Source organism: Dipteris shenzhenensis, chromosome 23 (genome assembly GCF_047967505.1).
Source record: "Dipteris shenzhenensis isolate YYH24624 ecotype China chromosome 23, Dip_SZ_1.0, whole genome shotgun sequence".
NCBI lineage: Eukaryota > Viridiplantae > Streptophyta > Polypodiopsida > Gleicheniales > Dipteridaceae > Dipteris > Dipteris shenzhenensis.
In genome coordinates this window covers 26,174,105-26,186,747 of record NC_141618.1, presented here as the reverse complement: position 1 = coordinate 26,186,747, position 12,643 = coordinate 26,174,105, and the positions used below count along the sequence as shown (strand labels likewise).

At 43.9% G+C, this 12,643-nt stretch overlaps 1 protein-coding gene across 1 annotated transcript in view; it reads right to left on the bottom strand.

Annotated features, from left to right (window-relative positions):
- The window catches only part of LOC147887172 (DEAD/DEAH box helicase), a 165,219-nt gene that overhangs the window by 121,130 nt on the left and 31,446 nt on the right, over positions 1–12,643 (bottom strand). The window contains exons 4-5 of the mRNA XM_087394131.1: positions 5,250–5,384; positions 5,022–5,146 (exon numbers count right to left, since the gene is read on the bottom strand). Of these exons, the coding sequence (XP_087250257.1) occupies positions 5,022–5,146; positions 5,250–5,384 (260 nt within the window). The remainder of the gene's footprint in view (positions 1–5,021; positions 5,147–5,249; positions 5,385–12,643) is intronic.

The window sequence follows — 12,643 nt, the reverse complement described above, 5'->3', positions numbered from 1 at the left end:
GAGTTCTTCAAGACAGAAATAGAGTATTTGTAACACATTGTGTCTGCCGAGGGAATTCGGGTTGACCCTAAAAAGGTCAAGGCCATAATTGAATGGCCAATACCCAAAAACATACATGAGCTGAGATCCTTCCTAGGGATGTGTAGTTATTATCGCAGATTCATTAAGAATTTTGCACGTCTTGCTTCCCCACTAACAGATTTGTTGAAGAAGCATTCCTTGTATGAGTGGGGAGAGGTTCACCAAGTAGCTTTTGAGGAGCTTAAGAGAACATTGGTGACTGCACCAGTGTTAACACTTCCGGACATGGACAAAGAGTTCTTTGTTGTATGTACGAATGCAAGTGGTACCTCGATTGGGGCAGTGTTGATGCAAGGAGGGCATCCCATTGCTTATGAGAGTAGAAAACTTCAAGGGGCTGAATTGAAATATATCACGTATGAGAAGGAGTTATTGGCAGTCATTCATGCTCTAAAGTTATGGAAGCATTATTTATATGGTTCTGCTTTCAAGATTAAGACTGACCATCAAAGTATCAAGCACTTGTTCTCTCAACCCATTGTCTCTTCAAGACAAATCAAATGGGCTGAATATATTCAATCCTTTGGGCAACCAAATATCGAATATCAGCCAGGAAGGGAGAATTTAGTAGCTGATGCTTTGAGTAGACGGCCCCAAGTTAATCACGTTTCTGTGATTAAGGAGAAATCATTAGGAGCAATGGTTGAAGCTTATCCTTTAGATGAGGACTTCGCTGACATTTATGGGAAGATTCAGCGTAATGAGGTTGGGGATTTAGAGGCTTATTCCATCGTGGATGGATACTTATTTTTGGGACGTGCCATATGTGTACCCAAAACATTTCGGTATCTAGTCATGAGTGAGTTACATGCGAGTCCATATTCTGGACATAGAGGCATTAGAGGGACCATTGACAATATTGAGAGATACTTCCATTGGCCTAAACTTCGCAAAGAAGTTTCGACCTTTGTTCAACAATGTGACGTATGTCAGCGCATTAAATCTGACACAAGTAAGACTGCTGGTCTTTTGCAGCCTTTGCCTATTCCTTCGGAAAGGTGGGAACACATTACAATGGATTTCGTGTATGGTTTCCCAAAGGTTGGTCAGTTTGAGCAGATTTTCACTGTTATAGATAGGCTAAGTAAACAAGCTCATTTTATTCCCTGTAAAAAAGAGTTGTCTGCTCCTGAAACAGCAAGGTTATTCATTAGGGAAATCTTCAGGTTACATGGGTTACCAAAATCCATTGTATCCGATAAGCCGTTTCATTAGCAACTTTTGGACAGCTCTATTAGAGAATCTCGGAACCAAACTCAAATTTACTACAGCCTTCCATCCTCAAGGAGATGGACAAAGTGAGAATGCCAATCAAACCATAATTACTTTACTTCGAGCTTATGTCCATGACCAACCTAGAAGGTGGCCAGAGTTCTTACCCATGTTAGAGTTTGCTTATAATAACACTATACATACTTCCACCAAGAAAGCCCCATTTGAAATCATCTATGGGCAATGTTTACCCACTCCAATAACACACTTGGGGGAGCGAATTTTTGCTGCTGACCAGTTTGCTGAGGATATGTCACAGGTTATTGAGCAGGTAAAAGAACATATCAAGAAGGCCCAGGTTCAACAATCCAAGGCAGCCAATAAAAAAAGAAAAGAAGTTTATTACAAGGAGGATGATTGGGTTTTATTGAAGATTGATAAAAGAAGAATCAAGTCAGTGAGAGGAAGTACCAAACATGTCAAGCTAGCACCGAAGTTTTATGGTCCATTTCAGATTTCAGCAGCTTTATATCCAGAAGAAGGATCCAGAGCGTATGAGCTGAAGTTACCAGCCCACTGGCGTATGAAGAACATCTTTCATGTGAGCAATTTGAAGAGATACCATGGCGATACTTCTGCGTTTTTGGATACTCAGCATCAAGAAGAACCTGAACTTGAAGATGGGACTGAAGTTCTTACTCCGGAACAGATCGTGTACCATAAAGAGAAGAGTACTCGTGGAAAGAAGAGATATATGTATTTACTAAAGTTTAAAAACCAGCCAGCTAGTGATGCACAATGGATGGAAGAAGAGTTCTTTACAGATTTTCCACAGATACTCGCAGATTACAAAGAGGCGATGCAATGGCAGAAGTAACAAGAGAAAGTGCACATAAGAGAAAGAGACAAGCAATAATCCAGAAGAGGACTTCTGCTTATTCAAGCAGGAGGGAGTGTCATGACAAGAGAAATGATTATTTAGTTAATTAATAGCCATTAGAACTTTATTATTGTTAGGCGCCAATTTGATGGTGCGGTTATATGTTTGTATTTATGATCGATCAAGCGGTGTAAATAGTACCGCCAAAACTATGTAACATTGGCCAATGATTAGTAATAAAGATGTGCACACACGTGTCTAGGTCCTAGGGGCAATAGGAAAGGGAAAGGGTGCATTAGAGTGCATTGAATGGTAGGTGCATGGGTCATAGGCTAAGGGTAGGTGTAAATGGGAAGATGGAACTTGAGTGATCTCAAGGGACATTAATGAAAGGGTATCACCCTTTCATTGTGAATCTCACGTAGCATTCTTTCTACCACATTGCATTCATCCGTCATCTCTCTCACACCTTGCATGTAGGTCGAAAAAGAAACAAGTACTCTCACGAGGGCGCTCTTCCCCATTGGAGGGCCAATCGGCATTCAAATTCTGCATGCATTGCACACATTTGCATTTTCGAAAAGTGTGGATCTTCACAGTCATGATTTATTCCGTCTGTGCTGCACTCACGCAATGAGGTTGCCGATTCAGAGCCTCGCTTCCTGGGAGGAGCTCTATAACATGATCTTTCGGCCGCTTTCTTGGAAGAGAATCTAGGAAACAATCTTTCAAAGAATCAAGAAACCGAGTTTCTCTTTCTTGACAGGATTCACTTCCACTTGGGGTTCACCCTCTTTCTCATACGAAAATAAAATACGCAAAAACAGCTGATTTTATTGACTTAGCAATAGAAACATTAGATACAACTAGGATTGTCTCGCCTCTTCCTTTGGCCAAAATTTCGTGCTCCTTGTGTCTGTGCATGAAATTGAGAGTTCTTGCCTCGGTGTCCACATTTACTCCCTTTCTATGGAACCATGGCATTCCTAAAATAACATCATGATGTTTAAGGGGAGAAACATAGAACTCCTCATGGTCCAAATAGTCCTCAATATGAAGTCCAAGTTTTCAATCAATGCAGTAACTTTAACTGGTTTTCCTTCAAAAACATGTTCTGCATCTAGAGCTGGTCCCAACCCTTCAGTCTTGATTCCTGACCTCAAAGCTAGGTCTTCTGAGATGAAATTGTCCGTAGCTCCTGGATCGAATAAGATCAAAGCATTCTGGTCTCTTACTTTACCCCATGAGAGGCAAAGTTCTCGAGCTTCTGGATCAGTGGCTCTTCCCAACATATGAAGGACTCCTCCCACCAAAGGCTTTCACACTTCTTTTGGCATTTTATGCTCCCTCAAACCCAGAGGCTTTTCGGGGCATTGGGCAGCCAAAGGCCCTTCTTGAATGGAAACACTTTCCCTCCTTTTGAAAGGCCTCTAATTGCTCTGTGAGAGCTTTCATTATCCTTTGTAGGGCTTCAATGGACCCCTCAAACTGGAGCTGTCTTTGTCCTTGAACTGTCAGGTCCATGTTCCTTTTGAAGGTGTCTGCATCTTTGCCTTTTGAGGCAGCCATTGTCCGTGTTGCTTTGTCTATCATAGAGGCTGAGTATGTTGCAGCCACAGAGGGTTGCAAGGAGGCTATATGGCTTGATCGGCTAGTGGGAGATTTGGGGATTCATACAGGTGTACCGACATTGCATAGTGATTCCATGAGTGCTATTCAGCTAGCACGGAATCCGGTCTTTCATACAAAGACCAAACACATTGAGGTCACGTATCATTTCATCAGGGAGGTACTTGAGGACAAGTGCATAGAGCTTGTCAAGGTTCATACAGATGATAACCCTGCAGATATGCTGATGAAGAGTCTACCTAGTCAGCGGTTTGAGTATTGTCATGTATTGATGGGCATTGGATAGTATGCTCACTGATTGTTCTCCCTTAAAGGCACATTGTCCTTTAAGTGGGAGGTTGTGGGGGTTAAAGGTCACTGTGCCTTTACCCCGGTTATGTACAATACTCAAACACATATATAAATGAATGAAAAAGAAGATTAGGGTGTTCTGCACCCACCAAAAACTTGTGTGGCTTCTTCGTTTCTTCAACCACTAGGGCTGAGTGCGTTAAGATTGGAGGCAGCCCTCACCCATTGAGCAGCATTGACTTCGTGCATACCTACAGCCAGTGGGAGAGCACGTGTGTCAGAGGGTGCACTACAGATGGTCACTGAGGAGCACACAACCTGAGAGTGCAAGAGCAGAAGTAGCAGCTGTACATGTGCTCACCATAGAGCTCTAGGGCAGCCGATTGCTGCACGTTTTGGGATCCCTATGTGAGCATTCTGCAAGAAGTGTTTGGCTCAGTTTTGTGCAATATACTTTAAGATTTTTTGTACTGTTCTATTGTTGTCTAGAACTCCAGTTTGATGCATCTGAGTTCTCTCTTGTGGACACAGAACTTTGAAATTGCATAAAGCATTCCCTTCTCTGCTCTCGAGATTCTTCCGTTGCATACGCCATATCTATTCTTATCTCCACTGTGTGGAGAAACTAGCTAGGTGTTTAAGTTTCTTCTAACAATTCTGCCCTCGCAAGGCAAAAATAGTCTCGGCAGAGCATATGGTGTGCATGCAGGCCTAGTAAATATCCAATCCAAGACCCATGTTAAAATCTTTCATCAACTAGTAACAAAGCCAACCACCCACAAAAAAGGTACAATAACATAAACACTCACCAACAAAGTGAGTCTATCTCAACAATCTCCCATATGATCAAATAAAGAACACAAACATATTGCACCCACTCTTTAATTCATTCCTGATGTTTTTAGAGGGAACAAGATCAACAAAATACCTTGCATCCCGAAAGCCGGTAAGTGCCAAATACAAAGTTCTAGGGATAGGTGTAGCAGAAAGAGTGAGCACATCAACTGTAGCCTTGAATGTTGCAATACGCTCCTTTTGCTTCACACCAAATCTCTGAAAAAGAACTTCATTTGATTATTTGAAAAAAAAATAGAGCAGTATTTATTCAAAGAAAGGTACTAAATAAATGGGCATGCCATAGGATAGCACACACTACCTGCTCTTCATCAACAACCAGCAGACCCAAATTATTGTAATTAATCTCTCTTGCAAGGAGCGCATGTGTTCCAACAATAATGTCAACAGTTCCATCCCTTATTTCCAAAATCAGCTTCCTCTTTTCCGCTAATGTCTATACAACAACACATGGCTTATAGTCAATTTCAAAGGCTCAAACCTGTACACACCTTCGTAAGACTAGAGTATATACAATCTTACAAATTGAATTTATTTAGAGATAGTTTGTAAGCGACTTCAGAGAAAATTATGAGGAAATGAGAAAACAAGAAAATAATAATAGCTTAGTAAGCAAAGCTACACTTAAGTTCTCATTGGTAACCAAGCATAATCTCAAACCTGGTCTAATATTGCATCGGTAATACCGTTGCCAAACTTTAAGCATCATCCAAAAAAGAAAAAACAGATAACTGAGACTCCACTTTGAAGAACAAAAGAGATATTTTGTGGATAACATAAACATAAAGCTATTCATGATTTACGACCAAAAACACATAAATAATGTTCATCGACCTTTTATCTTTCGAGAGGAATTTTCCTACAAGAAGATAAGAGAGAACCTCTCTCACACAGTGTGCACAGGTCGAGCTGCAAACTCCACAAGTATCATATCATGTAGCGAGCACATCTTCCCAAGAGAGTATTTGTGACCCATAGTCTCATGAACCCGTCCACTAATCCTCTATGAGGTCTATTGCTCAAAAAGCTCCTGTATGTGGGGCAGGGAGTTGAAAAGGAGGATTTTGTATTGGCATCCTCAAAGCATGCCCTTCTTTGCCCAATTGAAATATCAGGATTCTAATCCATAAACTTGAGAAACGGCTCTGTTTGTTGACCCAATATGCGGGAACAACAATACACTGAGCTCCCTTTTTGTACTACTATGAGGAAAATGAAATAAAACACAATACGTAAAAAAACGCGGTTTATTTAAACTAATCAAACAAAACATTTTCAACCCTTGGGCTAGTTTAATACAAACATATGATGAATCTAATAATCAAGCTAATAGCAAAATGAAATAATTTCAACCACCACGCTGGTTTAGGACTGTTACAATTTAAACCATCGGGCTAGTTTAGGACAGTCACAATTTCAACCATCAGGCTGGTTTAGGACACAGTCACAATTTCAATCACCTTGAACCAGCACCAGGCTGGTTTAGGACAATCACATTAAGTCTAAGACATTCCAGTCTAGAAATTAAATGGTATATGAATCGTGCCACAAAGTCACCTTTTGCAAAGAGCATTTTCTCCACTTGAACAAGGATGGCTTTATCTAGACACCGGGATATTTATATGTCCACCTCTCCCATGCAATACAGATAGCCACAAGTCAACTCAAGACCTCATCTCACGTATTTCAAATAGAGGTAGTATGCAAGATCATAACCACACATCATCATACAGAACTAAGACTGTTTACGCACGAGGTGGAGATTAAGGACCGTGTACTTATGAGACGCCCTAGATACAATGAGATTTAAGGGAGAATCCATCGCCTATTTATTTATATCCAACTGGCGTACACACCAATCAAAATGTGCAGCCATGGCAATCACTAACCTAATAGTAGTCATCCTGGAAGTAGAAGCAAAAGTCTCCTCATAATCAATGCCCTTTTTCTGAGTAGAACCTTTTGCAACCAGCCTTGCCTTGTACCTATCAATAGACCCATCTGGCTTTCGCTTTACCTTTTTTTTTTTCCCCAAGAAAAGTACTTCATTAAGTATGAATAAAAACCGTAGAGCAAGCTCAAGTGTGGAAGAACATCATGTCAAGCATGAGAAAAAACAGCTTAGAATGAGCAAACAAAAATCCCAGGTGGTGGCTAAAAATTCCACCTCATCCCTGAAGGAGAATCAGAGAAGAAAGGACAATCCTTCCAAACTCTGAGAAAAGCAACCCTCCTAGCAGTAGCAGTCCTGGAGGTTCCCTGTATGTTCACCCAAATGGCCATCAAAGTGTGTATAGTATCTGCCCAAATACTGGCCATAGTCTGAGAAGGGTGAACCTGGGAGTCCTCCAAAGCCTCTGTACATCAATAAATGTGACATAATAGAGATAACCACTCAATGTAGGAGTCCTCATGGGACCACAGACATCACTATGAATGAGCTGCAATTTATGAATAGCTCGTACTGCACCATCCTTCTTGAAGGGAAACCTGTGCATCTTCCCAAGTATGCACCCTTCACAGGCATGAGGGGGAGGTGACTCCAAAGGAGGCAAAGCATCAACCATAGAATGTTTTTGAAGTGTCATCAAGCTGCCATAACTCATATGCCCATAGCTAGCGTGCCATAACTCCGCATTCTGCATAGCATCAGTGGGAGAAGAAACTGCAAGTGCATCATCAAGTCTATTCTCAAAAACATCAAGCTGAAACTAAAATCCTCTTCTATTGAGAGAGGACACTGAAAGCAAATGCTTCTTGATTCCAGGTACATAAAGCACATCATGAATTCTGAAATTTGTGCAATCTGTGGCTGTAAATACAATCTCACCAATGCCACGAACGTGTTAGAAATCAAGAGGGAATGAATCACTCAAACCTCCACCCAAGATCTCTCCAACTCTTACACACACTCAACTCAGATAGATGATCACAGATGCAACAAATCCTCACTCATTAATAAATATGGAGAGAGAGAGAGAGAGAGAGTATATTCATCCACCGGATGGTGGGCAGAAAAATAGCTCCAGGGGAGCAATACAAAACACAGCAAAGTGCTGGAGAATATTGATGAACTCTCTCACACAAACTGCTCCAGATCTGAGTGCTGAACACAGCCTTGGAGAGGGGCTTTCAGTCTTGCACTAGATGCTGGAATGAATGGAGGAGTGGGCCTTTTATAGGCACTGCCCAGGCCCCTTGAGTTGACCGACCAGCAGGGTCGGTACCCTGTCTGGTGGCCGACCACATGGCCCCTAGAAAACCGACCAGGGTTGGCCCTGGTTGGGCCGACTTGGCCTGCCACAGGCCCCTATATAAGGGTGCCCTGTGCAGCCAGTCTGCGCTGCTGCAGGAGCCTCCATGTGAGGCCTAAAGCCCTGTTTTACCTGCTGTTGCAGGCTGCAACCAGCCCGTGTGCTGGTTGCCTATGATGCCGGCCTGAGTCTCTCTCTCTCCCCAGCCCTCCTACCTCTCACTGCCCCTTGTCCCCTCAAATCGGGGGCTCACAAGTGGGCACAGTGAGTTTCTAACACCCCCCCTCAATGTCATAACTGTGGGCCAATCCTCATTCGTTTGATGAGGTGCTCCATCTGTTCTCGAGGAAGTGCCTTCGTGAAGAGGTCAGACAAGTTGTCGACAGTCGCGCAGTACATAAGCGTCGGGCAGTACATAAGCTCGATCACGTCGTCGATGATGAGCTCTCGAGCAAAGTGGTAATGAACTTCGATGTGCTTGGTCCGCGCATGGTACACTGGATTCTTGGCAATGGCTATGCAACTCTGATTGTCGCACATCAGCACTGTTGCGTCCTCCTGACACACGTCCATGTCCTCCAGAATCCACCTCAACCACAGTGTCTCACACACTGCTGTACACGCGGCTCTGTACTCTGCCTCTGTAGATGAAAGGGCCACTGTGGGTTGCTTCTTACTCAGCCAAGAGATGGCACTAGATGCAAGTAAAAAACAATACCTTGTTGTTGATCTCCTGGTGTCAGCATCACCCGCCCAATCACTGTCACAGAACCTGCCTAGTTCGATGCCTTTGGTATAGGTGATCCCGTAGGTGCAAGTACCCTTTAGATACCTCAGCACCCGTAAACCTGCATCCCAATGACTCTTCCTGGGAGAAGCAGAGAACTGGCATAATAGCCCAACTGCATAACAAATATCAGGTCGAGTATTGGTAAGGTAAAGCAAACTTCCTACCAATCGCCGGTACAAGGGAGTATCGACCGGCTGAGATGTGTCGTGAACACTTAGCTTAAGCCCGACCTCCATGGGAGTTACTGCTGTCCTGCAATCCTCCATCTGAAATCTCTTCAGAAGTTCTCTGCAATATTTCTCCTGTGAAATGAAGATCCTGTCTTTGGCATGCTTTACTTCTATCCCAAGGAAGTAGTGTAATAACCCAAGGTCAGTCATCTCAAACTCAGACATGAGTAGCTCCTTGACCTAAGAAATCTTCTTGACATGGTCACCTGTCAAGATAAGATCATCAACATAGAGGATGAGTACCAATCGCAACCCCTTCTTAATGAACAAGTAGAGGTTTGCCTCAGAAGGGCTCCGACTTGGCCCTATCTTCTGAAAGAATACATCAATCCTTTGGTACCAAGCTCTGGGGGCCTGTTTCAGCCCGTATAGCGCCTTCTTCAACCTGTAGACCTATAATGGGGACCCTGGATCTTGAAAGCCCGATGGCTGCTCTACGTATACCTCCTCCTCCAGGGTTCCATTAAGCAATGCGGACTTCACGTCCATTTAAAAAATAGGCCACTGGAATTGGGCAGCAAGGGCAATCACTATCCGGATAGTAACCATGCGAGCTGTGGGAGCAAAAGTTTCATCAAAATCCATGCCTTTAGTTTGAGCAAAACCTTTGACCACTAACCTTGCTTTATACTTATCCAAGCTGCCGTCTGATTTGTATTTAAGTTTGTATACCCACTTAGTGCCGATGACTTCCGGTCGTGGGGGCCTGGCCACTAAGTCCCAAGTATTGTTCTTCAGGATAGCATCCATCTATGCATGCATGGCAGCCTGCCATTCTGGATGGTCCTTCGCCTCCTCGAAGGTCCTTGGCTTTTCAAGCTGAGCCACCAACACAAAATTCACGGATGGGGTCTTCTGAAGACGTTGAGACCGTCGCAATCTGAAATTGCTACTCTCAAGTATTTCGGTGACCCGAGAGTCTTCCAATTTCCGTAGGTACCATTGGGGCAACCTCTTCTGCTTCTCAGTGGGAGGAGAAACTGGAACTGCTTCTAGAACATCATGCTCTTCCTCAGTACCTTGTGGAACATCAGCTTCCGATTTCGCCACCTCTTGGATGGTCAACCTGGGCGGGGTGGGTTCGGGGGTTGAACAATCTCCTCCTCCTCAATCTGAGGCTCCTCCGGGGGTTCAGGTTCCTTTTTCTCGAAGACAACATCCCGACTGATAAGGATCTACTTCTTTAATGGGTTGAAGAGTCGATAGGCCTTGGATTCTTTGCTATACCCAACAAAGATACATTTTCTGCTCCGGGAATCAAGCTTGGTCCTATCTTCCTTGTGCACATGCACCCATGCGTTAAAACCAAAAATACAAAGATGAGTGATAGAGGGCTTCTTACCAAAAAATGCCTCATATGGAGTCTTGTCCTTGACGGCCTTCGTCTTGGTCCTGTTGAGAATGTGTACGGCTGTATTGATAGCTTCACTCCAATAGGCTTTAGAAAGGTTCCTACCTCGGAGCATAGCAAGCCCTGTCTCCGTGGTGGTTCTATGCTTCCTCTCGGCTACCCCGTTTTGCTGAGAAGTATGTGCTGTGGTGAGTTGTTACTTGATCCCATGCTTGCGACAAAATGTGTTGAACTCATTTGAGGTGAATTCTCCCCCCCTGTCTGTACGGAACGTCTTGACATCCTCCCCTGTCTCCTTTTCAACTCTGGCCTTCCAGTCCTTGAACTTCTCGAAAGCCTGCGACTTTTTGGCTGAGCAATATACCCAGGTCATTCTACTGAAATCATCCACAAAGAGAAGTGAGTATCTGGATCCTGCCCACGATGCTGTAGACATTGGGCCACAAATGTCGGGATGAACCAACTCAAGAGGTTTGCTGGCCCGAAACGAGGCCTCTTGTGGGAACTTGTCCTTGTGCTGCTTGCCTTTTAGATAAGCCCTACAGGCACCATCCTTTCCTGTAATTGGTGAAAGTCCATCCACCATCTTCGACTTTGACATTTCAGCCAAGGTTCCATAGCTGACGTGACCGAAGCGCTCATGCCAAAGTTTGGACTTTCCATTGTCTTCATGAACCAACATTGCACTGAGGCAGTACAGTCCGTTCTCTTCAACTCCTTGAGCCACCATCTGTCCATTTGCTTTGGATGTCACGGTGACCTTGCCATCTTGAAAGAGAACTGTCATGTTGTTTTTGTCCATCTGACTTACAGACAGTAAGTTCTTGCAAAAGTTGAGTACATAAAGTACTCCAGAGATATCCTTCTCCTCACCCGTGGTTGTAATGAAAGGAATGCTACCGATGCCCTTCACAAGACACGTCCGGCTATCCCCGACAGAAACTTTGGAATCCGGGTGTGTACTTTCCATGGTTTTGAACCAAGTCTTTCTGTTAGACATGTGCTTTGAAGCACCACTATCAACATACCAACCCTCTTTTCCTTCACTGACTGCATATGCTGAACAATGTTCATTGATTAAAAACAACTGTCCAATCGTCACATTGGCAGAATCATTCTTAGGCTCTTCTTTGTTCCTGGCTTCTCTCTTCCGCTTCTAATCTGCCTTCTTCTTACGGCATTCTTTGGCGGAGTGGCCAAGCTTTTCACAGTAATAGCACTTCATTTTCTTCTTTCGATCAGCATCCTCTGACTTCTTGAACTCCTTTGGCTTGCCTTTTCTAGGCTTGTCTTTGGCCACTAATGCCTTCTCGTCAGTTTGCATAAAGAGTTTCCCTCGAGCCTCCTCCTGAAGCAAGAGTGGGCCAAGCTCCTCAAAGGTGATTGGCTTAGTCCGTTGACCCGCAGTGACCGTAGTCACAAAACTTTTGAAACTCCATGGCAACTTGTGGAGTGTGAGCAACGCCAATTGACTCGAGTCCATCTTCTGGCCAACCGCTGCGAGCTGGTCCCGCACAACTTTCACCTTTGTCAGATGGTCATGCACACTATCACCCTCATTTATATCAAGATTATAAAGCTGATGCTGAAGAGCAATGATATGGGCTGTATTATCGGTTTCATACAGCTCCTTCAGTATGGCCCACGCCTCTGAAGACGTCTCTACCAACTGGATATGAGGAATCATAGCATTTGCTGTCGTGCCAATTAGCATTGCTAAGGCTTGAGCATCCCTCTCCTCCCATGCACTGAGTTCATCCACATCTGCTTCAAATAAAACTTCACCTCTTTTGTCCACAATGTCCTCCGGCTTCTCCTCGGTCCCAATCACTATCTTCCACAGCTTCCGTGCCAACGGATGGCTTCGGATTCCAGATTGGATAGTTCGTCCCATCGAGCTTTCCAGCTTCACCAAAATTGGGAATAAATGAAGAAGGAAGATGACTGGAGAAGGAGGAAGGACGAGCAGTGGGTGTAGAGGCTTCTGAACGCTGATCCATCTCGATGAATAGCAAACTGAAAAACTGAAGCAAAAAAGATGTACTGACCTCCCGTGCTAGCCTGAGCTGA